At 38.4% G+C, this 15,012-nt stretch overlaps 1 protein-coding gene across 4 annotated transcripts in view; it reads left to right on the forward strand.

The window, feature by feature from the left end:
- LOC149290639 (unconventional myosin-Ib-like) overlaps positions 1–15,012 on the forward strand; it is a 78,753-nt gene that overhangs the window by 13,834 nt on the left and 49,907 nt on the right. For all 4 annotated transcript variants that reach the window (XM_089488364.1, XM_089488366.1, XM_089488365.1 and 1 more), the window contains exon 2: positions 192–307. In XM_089488364.1, the coding sequence (XP_089344490.1) occupies positions 192–307 (116 nt within the window). The remainder of the gene's footprint in view (positions 1–191; positions 308–15,012) is intronic.

Below are 15,012 nucleotides of genomic sequence, written 5' to 3' on the forward strand. Positions count from 1 at the left end.
TTAACACAGCCTAGGTTGCCATGTAAATCTGTCTATGGGGCGCAGTATCATGTTGTTTGACCAGGGTATGTTATATGAAGCTTATCATGTGAGGAGCAGTCTCTAACACTTGAACTTCCATGAATCAATGAATAGTGTTTGTTGATTATGGCAGGAAATAGGCTTCAATGCTATTTTCTTTCTCATTTCAGACATACATTGGCAGCGTGGTTATATCTGTGAATCCATATAGGACGCTTCCAATTTACACACCAGACAAAGTGGAGGAATACAGAAACCGAAATTTCTATGAACTCAGTCCACACATGTAAGTATTTACTTAAACGGTGGAATAGGTAATTGGCATCCTTCTGGCAGCAGTAAAGGATCAAACTGTGTTCCCTTATGTGCTGTTAAAAAAAAAAACAAACCAAAAACCTCACTTTTTTTTTAAATAAAATACCGTATTTGCTCGATTATAAGACGAGGTTTTTTCCAGAGCAAATGCTCTGAAAAATACCCCTCGTCTTATAATCAGGGTCGTCTTATAATCAGACCTCAAATAGGTCTGATTATGAGACTAAGATCCAGATCCCCCGCAGCGATGCAGAGGACCTGGATCCTCCTGTGTTAACCCCCCCCCCCCAACTTACCGGTGCTTCTGAGTCCCTGGTGCTTAGTCCGGGCTGCGTGTAGAGCTCTACACGCTTCCCGGACTAAGCACTGGGGACCCAGATGCAGGGGACCTGGATCCTCCTGTGTTAACCCCCGACCCAACTTACCGGTGCATCTGAGTCCCCGGTGCTTAGTCCGGGCTGCATGTAGAGCTCTACGCGATATAATCGCGTAGAGCTCTACACGATACAATCGCGTAGAGCTCTACACGCTGCCCGGACTAAGCACCGGGGACTCAGAAGCACCGGTAAGTTGGAGGGGGGGGGGGGGGCATAACACAGGAGGATGCAGGGGACCTGTATCCTCCTGTGTTATGCCCCCTCCAACTTACCGGTGCTTCTGAGTCCCCGGTGCTTAGTCCGGGCAGCGTGTAGAGCTCTACGCGATTGTATCGTGTAGAGCTCTACGCGATTATATCGCGTGGAGCTCTACATGCTGCCCGGACTAAGCACCGGGGGCTCAGATGCAGGGGACCTGGATCCTCCTGTGTTATGCGCCCCCCCAACTCAGAAGCACCGGTAAGTTTGGAAGAGGGAGGGGGAGTGTTAAATGGGGGGTGTAAGGCATTTCTGGAGGCAGAGTGCTCTGTGAAATGCTTTTTAACCCCTTTAATGCCACTCTGCCTCCTGAAATGCCTTAAACCTCCCTATATGCCATAATATGCCTTTTAATCCTCTAAGTGCCAGAGTGGCATATAGGGTTAAAAGGCATATCATGGGGCACAGTGGCATATAGGGTTAAAAGGCATATTATGGGGCACTGTGGCATTTAGAGGGTTAAAAGGCATATCATGGGGCACAGTGGCATATAGGGGGTATAAGGCACTTCTGGGGCAGATGTGCATAACTAGGAGGCAGGTTGGAAAATAGAAGGAAATAAAACCAAAATATTTTTCTCAAGCATAGCTTTTATTAAAAAAAGTGTTTAAATGAATTAAAATTTACTGGTAAAACTTTTTTCCTATAGGGTCGTCTTATATTCAGGCTTTTTCTTTTTTTCCTAAATTAATATTAAGATTTGGGGGGTCGTCTTATAATCAGGGTCGTCTTATAATCGAGCAAATACGGTACTCCGGAAAAGCTTCCGTCATTGACGAAAAATAAGTCACACCAGCTTCTCTTGCCAGCCCTTCACAGATCTGTACCAGATGCCTTTTGTTCCACAGCTCTTTTCTAGCTCCTCAGGTCAACCTTCGTTCTCAGTTTGGTAAAGTGGTACCTGCCTCTGACCAATCTTTGTGTTTATCCATGTCATCTAGTCCATTTCTACCATCCCTGCTCCTCCATGGAAATTCCCATTTATTCCTATTGTGACTTGAACCTCTTATCACAGTCCAGGCCCTGTTCTATTGTAGATATCAAACATGGTATGGCACAGATGTATTGATTGATTCTGCTGTCAACAAAATGAGATGATGGCAGAAAACATTTGTTTGACAGAGTAGACATAGTAAAAAGCCTAGTGATGTACACTAGCAGGATGCCACCCGCACAGAGGTGATGTTATGGCATACCTGGTTTTAGGAGGCACTTTAAGAACTGATTGCTGAGCCCTCCAGGGCTGGGTCTTTCCTTGGATGGCGTGGCATGGAGCTGCACACTTTCATTGTCCGATCCTTTATCAATAATTTTCTTTCCTTCCTGCTCTGTCTATTGAACAAAAACCCACCTACCCAAATATGTTCAATCATACCACCATACTTTTTTATTTTCTAACAGATTAACATAAAAAAAGGACAACATTTGAAATGGGTTTGTTCTCCTATAAAACAGGTAAAGACCCATAAGACAAGGGTGCATGGGCCACACACTTTGCCATACCCACACATTCCCAAGTATTCTTATCAATGGAATTGTAGGCATTTTGTATTTTTTAAGCGCACAGTTTGGAAATATGGCAACATTTTTACACATAGTACTTTATTGTTGAAGAAAAAACTTCTTTCATGTTTCCAGTTGTTTAGGCTGATTGTCCTGGGGCTTTAATCAATGTTCCATCTAATTTTTCTTAGTTGGTGTGCGCAGAAAATTTCTCTTGTGCAAAAATTTTCAGAGCAAAAATTTTGTGCGCACAATATCCGCGCCACAAAGTTTCCAAAAAATGTTCTTCTTTTTTTGGGAAAAACTGTTGTGCGCACAATTTTTTGGACGTGCGCGCTCTAAAAAAGCTATGTGCGTGCGCACAAGCGCACAGCTTAGAGGGAACACTGTCTGTAATGGCTTTATCTTTCAGGAAAGTCCTTTTCCATCTGAAGATGACATCTGTTGCCTCATATGCCATGTACTTATGTAGCATAGTTAATGATATAGCCTGTACACTTATGTCCCTTGAGATTGAATTGCAGTAGCTTAATAGATACAGGCCTTGGCTTACATTCACAAGTCTTTACAGTGTTGTAGCCTGGTGTCCATTTATAAGATGTTGATGAGTACTATAATTCTGGTTATGCTATGATGAACAGTTATGCATTTTTTTCCAGGGCTATGTAAATATAAAGATTTAGAACTCAAAATCCCTAAAGTATTTGGAAAATGTTAAGAGGCGATACAGCTTTCAGATACTGTCCAGTCTTTTGTGGAATTTAAGCATTTGACATTCAGCTATTGCGGCATCTAATGAGAGCATTGGCCTTTCGGACACTGGCCTGGAGCCACATGCACTCTGTTGTGTAACTGCTGGATAAACGGGATATAAGTCTCAGTAATACAGATTCAGCATATTCACTTTCCATTTTTAGTTATGCAGCACAATGCTTTCATGCACTAAAATTAATTTGTAAGCTCTGTTAAACAAGAGTGCATTGTACCCTAAAAACTACTGTGAATAGTAATACCATCCGTGCCAACCATTTTCCCTCTGGGAAAGTATCTCATGCTATCAAATATGCTTATGAGCAGTGCAGCATTTAACTGTGGCTCCTGGGCAACTGTAGCTTACCAACTTATCTACAATATGGGCAAGTAGTTTCTTGTTGCATTCTGCACACACCATTACAAAGGTTCTTTTGCAGTGACCTGCTAATGGTTATGGTAACGGAGATAATAGATTGTTAGGCGGTAGATGCATTCTGAATTAAGTCATCTGCATTCAATCAAGTAATTCAAATGGTATACCGGTACTATCTAGCTCCATGTAGGCTACTTGGATTTCATAAAATCATAGTAGAATGTGAAGGTCTGTTTCTGTGAGAATACATAAATTCACCCTGTTACACTGAGGCTAATGCTGAAAACCCTGAGACTATATAATGAGGGTCCGGGAGCAGTGCCCTCATTACCTAATGTATAGATTTTTCTTAGTCTGTTAATTCTAGTTTTGTCCCACCCATTTAAACATATGTATTATAAGAAGTGTTACGTAAATTGTTTGCGCAATATAAATAATGGATAACCGTGATCTCATTGAATGAAACAAAGGCAAACTAAATGACGTACTTCAATACATAAGTAACTAGTAAAGGTCATGAGTTTGCATATAAGGTGAGCAGTAAACTATACCTGGAGAGTTCACAAGTATTGAGGCTGCTGCCCACCAGACCTACCACCCTTAGCCAACTTGACAATGTGAGACAGATTATGTAATCGGGAAGAATACCCATGTAATTTCTAAGGAACTTAAGGTGTCTGTTCCCATACAGATCAGCAGGCTTGATTTTCTTACAAGGTCACTCAGTTTAGGCTGTCCCTCCGCTTATGTTCCTTGCGTTCTTGCTGATGACCCATGCACAGGAGCATCTGTATCTTTTATTCTGTGTGCGTCTAGTGCACCTAAATCTCTAAATGGATTGAATAGAAAGATACTAATCTACATAGATTCAAACCTTGTTAGATTGGCCTAAAAAAAGCATCAAGTGGTCATCCTCACATGACAAAAATTGTGTGTGTTTCAAATATATGTTAATTTTAATCTGTTAACACAGTGGCATTAGTTTATTTGATATATTGACTGCATATTTTTAAATTTGACATTAAAAATGTATCTTTTTATAAACGGTGGTGTTGCAGAGCCAAATGCATCGATTCCGAAACGCTAGGGAATTATAATCATTTTACATTTTTTGTTGCCTTTTAGAAACATGATTGTTTCAGGTGCTGGAAATGATTTAAACTAATGAATGGTTTAAAAAAATAAATATAATAGTAACATGCCCTTCGGAAGTTTCTCAAGGGCGCTTACTGGCTGAAGGTTGAGAGTGTAAGGCTATACAAGGAATAGTGTATGATGTTACCTGACACGGTACATGGTGAGTGAATAAACTATTTAAATTCACTTTTCTTCAGACTTCGTTAACCCAGAATAGCACTTACTGACTTACAATAAACTATTAAATAAACAAGTGTAACTGCATTTAACCAAATGAGCGGATTTATGTCATGTAGACGAAAGCACCAGCTGCAGTCCAATTGGCCCTAGCAATTAAAGCAATTTAGAACATAATAGGTTATATAAGCACATTTATGAACCCGCTTGTTTGTTTTACATATCTGGTATTTTTTTATATTGGATACTGGATTGCCATGCTTTAAATGGTATGTATACAAAAAGAATGTGAATATCTTAAGCAGTGCAGAATTCTCTATTAGGCACATGCCTATTGGCCCTCAAGCTTTGGGCGGCCTTGGTTCCTTGATGGGTAGCCGGGACCAGGAGACAGGTGGTAAAGGTACTACAAGCAGCAGCTTCTGATATGTGCAGAAGGAGTGAAGTCGGGCATCTGTCCAGTAAGAATATTTGGTGTATGAGTGCACATGTCTGTGCCTCCCGAGGAGCTCCAAACAGCACTGCTCTGAAGTGTCCACAATTAAGAGTGACTGTCCTTCAATAAAACCAAAATAATTTCCTGATTTCTCCATTTTTTTTTAAATTTTATTTTTTTATAAGCTCAGAATGTTTGGTGGGTTTAAGTGTATCACATTGATGTAGTAGTGGGTAAAGGTCACAATACTATGTAAAGAGACTGTTTTTATTCTTATGTCACATAACTATATATTTTTAATGAATGCCTTAATTACATAACTAGGTCGCATAAAAACACAAATTAGTAAACCCTCACCACCACAAAGGTACCCCACCTTTATGGAATGCTGGTAGGTATGGGGTATGTGTGTGAATTTTACTTGCAATCCACACTGTAGATTTACTCCTAAACAAGAGAAGTGATTGTTATTTTACAAAAGGCAATGTGGCACAAACTCATTATATAGCCTTCAGCTGTAAGAGTTAATCTCCTTTCTATAGTGAAACACTCCCAGCAGAAGGCTCCCTTTTACACCCTCTGGCTAAAGCAAACAATGACAATGTTTGGTTCCTTCCTTGTTGTATCTCTGATCAATAATTCTAGGTGTTCAACACGGTTACATTTACTAGTTCCTACTGGCATTATTTTCTATGCTGTGTTGCCACAACTTTACTATAAATAAACCTCTTATTGTATTGCCTTACTGGAAAGAGTTAAATGGCAATTGCTGGATCCCAGAAAAAATCTGCTTGTTTTGCTGTGCCACAAGTTGTTTTATGACATAGTTTATATTATTAGTATGGTTTACTATCAAAGGTGGTAGATGTTAACACCTTTTAAAGATGGACTCACTCTTAGCTAGCACCATAATTCATTAATTAAAACTATATAAGGCACTTTGGACAATTAGGGTAATTAATTGGAAGCTAAAGTTAGTGTCAGCCTGGGGTAGGGCCATCATCGAATTTGTTTCCAGGTTAAAAGCTACATTCCCTTCCCATCATTCATATGAACCAATCAACCACCAGCAACAACAATAGAGAAGAAGTAACTTTTTCTTTAAAACAAATTTGTAGTCACTAATACGTTCTTCTTTTATTCAGAGTACCAGCTCTCTACTTCTAATGGTCGTATTTTATAAGGTTCTTTTGCATATAAAGTTTTGGTCCAATTAAAAAAAAAAATAATAATAATGTTAGTGTGTTTCATGGGATGATAGTTGTAAAATCTTTTTGGTGCTTAATAGTTGATCTTAATAATAGATTTTAGACAATCCAAAGCAAGAATTCAGCGCAATTATACCATAATAGACCAATCATAATTTTAAAATTTCTTGTGTTATTTTGGAAAATGTGGCAGACTCTAATGCCTTGTGTGTTGTCACCTCCCTAGTGACTTCATTGATGGTAGCCAATGTGTCCCTCCTCTCCATCCTCAGTGCCAGATCCTGTTTCATGGATTCCATGTTTTATTTTCCCTTGGTTCTTGAACATCTGGCTTTGGTTTTTTTTTCTTTTTTTTTTATATATATAAAGCCCTTGAGAATCTGAAACCGAAATAGACCCTTGTGCTCTTTCCCACAAACTTAAAAGAATGGAAGATTGTAGTAATGTTAGTTTTCTGGTATGTGACTTCTACCAGCATGTAGGCCAGTTCAGCGCAGCAAGGGGTTAATGAACTGTTTTCCCCTAAGCTACAACTATTATGGGAATTCATTGAATGTGTACACTATTTCAGTTTGGGAACTTTTCCCTTACCTTTTATAAACTGGTAATTAATAAATAAATTAAATAATAAAAAAAATTGTGCCATGTCAGACGATAGTCCTGCCTGGATGATGCATTGCAGCATCCATGATGGGAAAGTATAGGTATTCAATGAGCAGGTTGGTGAGAAAATTATATTATGTCGTATTCATGAAGCACTTTACTCTTCTTGTATTATAAAGATCTACCTTTATTGATCCCTGGGTTGTGTACACTTTTACCTGGAACAGCATGAAACACAAGGTTGACAGCTGTGGACTTTGGGTACCAGTGACGCCTGGTAGCTATTGAGTAAGTGAGCAATCCAAATTATCCATGTAGCTCCATATAGAGTCTACTAATGGATGTTGAGAAGACAGGATAACTGGTATTGGTGACAGCTTTTGAAGCTTCATTCAAATTGTGGTGGTTTTAATTACTTCAGTGTGTGCATGTATGTATATTATATGTAAATAATTACTTGTAATTTTACATTTAAACTGTGGCATGGTGTCCATTGTAGACTGGCTGATCCAAGTTATGTCCCCTGGATGATTTCATTTTGCTGGCTCACAGAAGCAGTACTTAGTGGTCAGCATTGTAGTAGATTCTGTTGATATAGGTGATGGGTCCAGTATTTTATCAAGCAACCTGCAAATACTTGTCTTTATGCTATTTGAAATAGTTTTGATTACATGAAATGTTACAAGAGATTTTTGTTGTGGTTTAATTGTCAGACTATTCCCTTGGAAAACCAGTATTGAGCAGGTACTCATCTGTACCTGCCAGTATAGTTGTCAATTCAAGGCATCAATGAGCCAGACATTGTTTTCTTCCATGAGCCCTGGGGAAGAAAGGATATTCTGTTGCTCATTTAACTTTGAGACTCTTGGATGTGCAGTTAAAAGTGTGTGTGGATAGGGGGTTAAGCAGATATACCAAGTTTACTTGGAGATGAGTGACATACAAAGCTTTCCCTCTTTTTACAAGAATAGGAAGATATCTCTTTGATTAGAACAAAATAGGTGTGGTTTTTTTTTCTTAGCAATTTGATGGCAAATATGTTGATCACTGAAATCCATTGCAATAACATTTCTTGATCTGTATACTATCTTCAGCCAGTATTCACCTTGCGTGAGTAGATGCAGCCACCTTCCTTCTCCAGATGAAATGTAGACGGAAGTCTTCTGTTGTCACAGAATCTGTGTTTGAGGAAAGTATGTGTTATCTAATCTGCTAACATTTTTTATACATATACCGTACTTGAACACTGACCTGGCTCTCATGAATGACCTGGTTAATTCAGATGTCAGTGTCCTAATGGTATATTGGCAGAATTGGACAATATTGCTTCAGGTATCCTCGGGAAAATGTCTGTTGGAAGCCCATTATTATTACGTTACCAGGAATAGGTTCTGCAAAAGACACTCCATGAAATTTAATGTACCGTACAGGGCATTATCAGGTTGTCAAAAATGTTTCCCTTTTACTCCGAAGGGGTGGGGGGGCACATTATACAAAGGTTGTAGAAAACTACAATAAAAGCCCCCCCAGTTATGCACATCCTTGCCTAGGCTTACCACTCTGACCCCTCATTTATGCACCTCTGCCCCACAAATACACTTTATACCCATATATGCCACTCTGCCCCCCCCAGACTTACCCCCATTCCCCATAATCCTTGGTGTCTAGAAGGGGCAGGTGGTGAACGTCTGCGCGATGCGCGTAGATAAACGTCTGCTGCTGGCTGGCACTTCCACTCGAGCTTCTATGAATGAATGAGCATCAGAAGGTCATGTGATGCCGGTGGAAGTGCCAGCAGTAGCGGGGGTTATATTGCTTCAGGTATCCTCGGGGAAAATGTCTGTTGAAGCCCGTTATTATGTTACTAGGAATAGGTAGGGTTGAGGTTCTGCAAAAGACACTCTTCATGAAGTTGAATGTACCGTACAGGGCATTATCAAGGTTGTCAAAATTTTTTCCCTTTTACTCCGAAGGGGGGGCACGTTACAAAGGTTGTAGAAAACTACAATAAATGCCAGGGCCTTCCCTTTGTAAATTACTACTCATACGTACATGCTAAATGCCCAAAATTGAATTCTGGTTCAAATGCTCAAGGTCAGAAGATTAATGCGTTTTTATATGAGTGTTCTCTATTTTCCTTATTGTTGCAGTGGTGTAATATCTGTGTACAACATTCTCAGTTCCCGCATAGCTATAATTCACAGCCGTGTTTATGGATATTCTTTCACAAGCTGTTAACAGCTGACATTGTTTGTCTAATATCTTTTTCTTTGCATTGCTTCTCTGTATCTTAGTGACTGTTTTTGTTTAACAGCCATTGTTCATTCGTTCTTTTTTTTATGATCCTGGTGAATGCAAATCATCTGCCTAGAACAGTTACTGATCACATTGCCTGCCACAAAAAAATGCTTCATCCCTTCTGTGCTGCAAACATAGGGCCACTGTTCCGAAGATTATAATTTCATAGTGTCTTAAATTGATCATTTTTATAAAATAACACGTAATATCACATACAATCGGTGTTCAATCCTTTCTCATAGTGCTTTGCAGTGCCAAGGAATGATGTGAGATCCTGCTGCTCTGTATGTAACAGAGCGAAGGAGTATTTAATGAAGATCTCTCAAAATAAGCTACTGTTCGACAATAAGGTGTGGGCTTAATTAGTGAATTAGAAGCATAAAAATCTGAGCAACTTTGACAAGGGCAAAATTGTGATGGCTAGATGACTGGGCCAGAGCATCTCTAAAACTGCAGCATTTGTGGGGTGTACCTATCAAAAATGGTCCAAGGAAGGAAAAGCAGTGAACCAGTGACAAGGTCTTGGGGCAGCCAAGGCTCATTGATGCACATTGGGGGGGTGAGAAGGCTTGCCTGTGTTGTCAAATCCAACAGACGAGCTACCGTAGCTCAAATTGCTGATAGAAAAGCATCAGAACACACAGTTCATCGCAGTTTGTTGAGTATACCTGGTCTAGACTGAATGTTTGACAGGTCCGTTGTATTCAGTTCATTGTTTAATATGAAAAATGTCATGGGGAAGATGAGAGAACTTTATCTCAGCGTTGTAGGAATAAAACCATTAACCCCATAACCAATCATGTGCCTGCCATGTCATGGCATTAAACAGGCCTAACAATCTAAGAGCACTTCCTTTGCTTAAACCGTTTTGCTGTAACTCTTTGATGTCGAGGCATTCAGGAATAACGAGATCGGCATCTGTGTGGCTCCTCCGCCAAACATTGTATGCCAATGGACACCTGATTTAAAAGATTGTTGATCACCTCATAGGCTTCAATGGTGTTGCTGAAATGCCTCAATATTGAGGCATTCAGGGACACCGAAAACCCACCCCACAGCACTGTAACAAAATGATTATGTGCAGTGATATGGTATGGTTTAATGGGGTAAAATTCAAATGGGGTAAAATTTACTTAACCAGGTTTAAAGATGTCCCAAATGGGGGGGGGGCACACCTCCCAAATGGGGTGTTTTATCTTCCAAACAACTAGATAAACACCATGCATGAGTGGTGGTATTGTGTTCCAAAGATATTGCTGAACACATATTGGAGTGTTGTTTGACAGTGATGTATATCAGGAGCTAGAAATACCTGGAGTACATTTTGCGTGAAGAAAATACAAAAAAAATACTACCACAGACTGTGGCAAAGGCTAGTACTAGAATTTGTAAACGAAAAGGGTTAAAATACCAGTATTTTGAAATACCTTGGGGTATCTAGTTTTCAAAAATATGTGGTTTGATAAGGGTAAATTGCTTTGGCTGACTTTAAAGATGCCCCAAATAGCACATGGGGGCAAAATGATCAGCTCTGAAAAAGTGTTTAAATAGCAAAACACTACTTGTACTTATTGCCCTATAACTTGCAAAAAAACCCAGAAACCATAAAAACATTGGGTATTTCTAAATAGGGCTGTAACCACTAATCGATAATGAAAATCGTTGCCAATGAATTTCATTATCAATTAGTTGAATCGATTTTATCGAATGTAAGATGAAGGTTTTATAATCTGACCTCAAATAATTTTTTCGATTAATCGGCCGTTATTATGAAAATAGTTAGTTGCAGCCCTATTTCTAAACTCAGGACGAATAGTAGAATCTACTTTTCGTTAGATTTTATAGAGGCGTAAAATATATTTTTAAATAAAAATGAGTTTTGTGGTTTTTTGGTTTGTTTTTTCCCCCTTAAGTTTTTCACCGTATTTTATTTGTTTTATAGGACATTTGATCTGATAAACAATGGTATCTGAAAAACCTTTCTTGTTCTGGAAAAAGATATAAATATATGCGAGTACACTAAATGGGAGAGAAGAAAATTACAGCAAAACACGAGCACTGCAAATGTATTAAAACAGCCTTTGCGATGAAGGATACAAATACCTCTGGTCCTTAAGGGGATAAAAAGAATATTGGGTGTATAATATCTTTTTAATAAATGTGACTACTTTGTCAGCCATCAAAAGTTTGCTCCTCAGTTGTTGTAGACATGCAAAGTAAAGTGTGCATAATACTGTGGGAGAATCTAAGAATTGTAGTTCCGCTTCAGCCTTCTGAGACCTGTCTTATGTTTACATCTAATCTATGCAAACCATAGAAAAAGGATATCTGGCACCACCTGTGGATTGTCCTCTGAAATCTAAAGATCACGTCCGTAATTTACCAGTTAATCACATTTTTCCATTGTTTGTTATACAAAGCAGAAGCGAACAGATCGTTAATTTGAAGATAAGAATTGCAAATTCCACCTTTGTGCAAAGAATACAACCATGGAGTCAAATTGTATGCAAACCACCATCAATATGACAGTTTTACTATAAATATTAATTTTGCTAGTATGTTTCAAAGGCAATGTAGACGTTCCCAATCATTTTATATAAAATGAATATCAAAGCCCAGAAAATTCACGCAATCTCTTGAGGGTTGTACTTTTCTCCTTATAAGTGGAAGAAAGACTAATGAAATATTTGTCATGTTGGGACAAAGCTGTTATGATATTACCATTATTAATTTGGTGGGATAATGGACTGAAAAGTATGTATTTGATTTTTCTTAATCCATCCTATATTTTCCAATCTGTGACTGGAAATACAGCTAATGTTTATAGGAAAATTCCAAACATTTTCTTTTTTTGTCTTCTTGAAAGAAAACCCAGTTAGTGGTAAAACTGCATATATTGTTCTCAATATACATTGACATTGTACAAAAAAAAAGCTGTTGAACTGCACTTTATGAGGCTTTTCTATATTAACAGCAGGGCCCCAACTTTGCAGCCTGGTAACTTAATCACTGTACTTTCTGAAGAAACAGTGGGAGTATGTTTTTTAGACTTCGCATTCAGGTTTTAAAATGCATTTATTATGAAGCCAACAACAAACTTTCTTAGTTTGAAGCATCAAGGCTCATTATAGTTAACTATTTTATGGTTTAAATAATTTTGACGGAATGTGGGCAGTATGAAAAGCTGCATTGCATTTATATGTGGTAACACATGGTCAGTGCTAGAAAACTGTATTGTGTGTGCATGGCAAATGATTAAACCATCCCAACACATTGTTATGACACAGTGTCATTCAACTCATGACCACACAATTAGCCAATCCGGTCGGGTTTTTTAAAGAGTGGCGCAAAATCTATTTGTGCTCCTTGTATTAATAGCACATTATTGATTATTCCCCATGTTACCTGCATGTACCAGCACAGTCTGTTTTTCTTCTCTGTGGCACCCTGTTCATCCCATGTGTGCGTTTTTGGCGCTCAACCCCCCTCCTCATGTGGTCCAGTTTTTGCCACCTATTGACTCCTTGAAACCTCCACTTGGAAGAGGAACAGCATGTAAATGTAAAAGGACATCTCTGCTGTTAATTGCATATAATGGTTGGAGTGTCCCCTTAAGATACATTTGTTTCCCATCAGCTAATGATGGCAGTGTGACCTTTATAAAGTCTCGTAGCCCTGTTTGTCCTTTAATTATGGTTATTATTATAGATAATTTATGTAAAATCAAAGGACAGCAGATGAAAATGTAGTATTTGTGGTAGTGGTAACTTTTTATTTCTTTTTCTTCAAGTTTTAATTTTATTTAACTTTGGGTTTCTTTTTATAGCCCGAGTTACATATTGGTTAATGCTGCTCACAAAATACAGCTTAAAAATCACAGTGCTTTTTCAAGCTACACCCTCCCTGAAAAGTTCCCTAGATGCCACCCGGAGTCGCTAATCAAAATATTTTAGGGAACTAATTCTTCTATGTCCACTGGCCCCCTATACGTTCAATAACTAAATTTGGGCTCTTGACCCTGACCTACAGAGCCCTAAACTCTGTAACCCCTATATATCTGCTCCCACATACAATACAGTAGCACTGTCTTTAAAGAATGAGAAATGGTTCAAGAATTTAAGTGTATCAAAAATAAAATTTTTAGTGGGGCTATACATCCTAAAGGTAAAAGGTGTTCGGAGTAATGGGTAAAATGAAGAGCCATCCTCGAGTATTGTATCACATGTATAACATTGCACTGTAATTGCCCTCGATACATAGCCAACTGTGTGTTTTTGTTAAATATTTCTGTAAAATGACAGCGCTGATTTTTTTTTTTTTTAGGATAAAATGTTTTTTATAGTATAACATTTCTGTTAGATGTGAAAGTAGCTATTTTATTCTAAATGTAAACGTATTCTATATGTCAGTTCAGTAGATAAGATAGCTTCTGTCACTTAAAATGAAAAATGATGCAATCATTTGGTTTGTAGTTTTACATCATTCACCTTTAAAGTAAAGAAATGGCTTGAATAACATGAAAATATAGGTGACTGTGCTCAACTATTCTTTGTGCTGGACTGCGATTCCACTTACAGTGGTGTTGATGGCTGTGAAGATATAGTATGCAAGCTTAGAAATTTAGAACCCTGTTATATTTGATAGGATGATTTATATTGTTTGCAAACAGAGCACTTATAAATCCATCTTTTATTTAGGGAGTGTGGTATTTTATCGCCTCCTTTTGTTTAGGTGTTGAATGTACTGTTTTTGTTGTTGCTGCTTGTTGCTGTTGCTAAGCAACGTTGTATCATTCTCCATTTTGTCTTCCACAAATTACAAATTGTAACGTAAACAATTTAATTCCTTGTTGATAGTTCAGTTGTACCTCCTGTGCAATAATTGGTTATCAAGACTATGGGTTGATCTTTGGGTCAGCTTTAGAGTTGGGGTCATCCATATCAGTGCATTAAATGGTCACAACCAGGATTCAATGATTATTTGACTCGCATGCTTTAAATATTTCCCTACTGTTACTGGCCTAAAATAAGGACATACTTCTGAAAAGGGAATAGAAATACCTTTCCGTTCTCCCAGACAACTAAGGCTAATTCTATGGGAGAAGAGCTTGTCTGATTGGGACATGACTACAACCATTTTCCATACTCTGCAATGTTATATAGCAAAAGCAGAGTGCTGCGAGGAAGTTAAGATTGATTAAGGTAAGGTTTGATTATCTACCTTCTTGCCGATTAGGGTTGAACAAAGCTTCACACGTAAGATCATCACAGCAGAATTTATCATAGGAAAATTCACGTCTTCCTTGGGGTCGGTGTTTTTCTTTAAATCACAAGCTAAAATGAGTCTGTTGAGTTTATTCTGTGAAAAGGACCGCATAGTACATAGTTGATTCTGTAAGATGAGATGCAGCACATTTTACATTAAACGATGCCAGCTTCTGCTTCTTTCTTACTGTGGATGACCTGCTCTACATAATCATAGTCCCCGGTATCACAAAACGCGCATTGATTAGGTGCCTCTGCTACTCTGTAAACTCATAGAATAGGTTTATTT

The sequence above is a fragment of the Sceloporus occidentalis genome, unplaced genomic scaffold (assembly GCF_023333645.1).
Source record: "Sceloporus occidentalis isolate IW3139 unplaced genomic scaffold, rSceOcc1.0.p SCAF_38, whole genome shotgun sequence".
Lineage (NCBI taxonomy): Eukaryota > Metazoa > Chordata > Lepidosauria > Squamata > Phrynosomatidae > Sceloporus > Sceloporus occidentalis.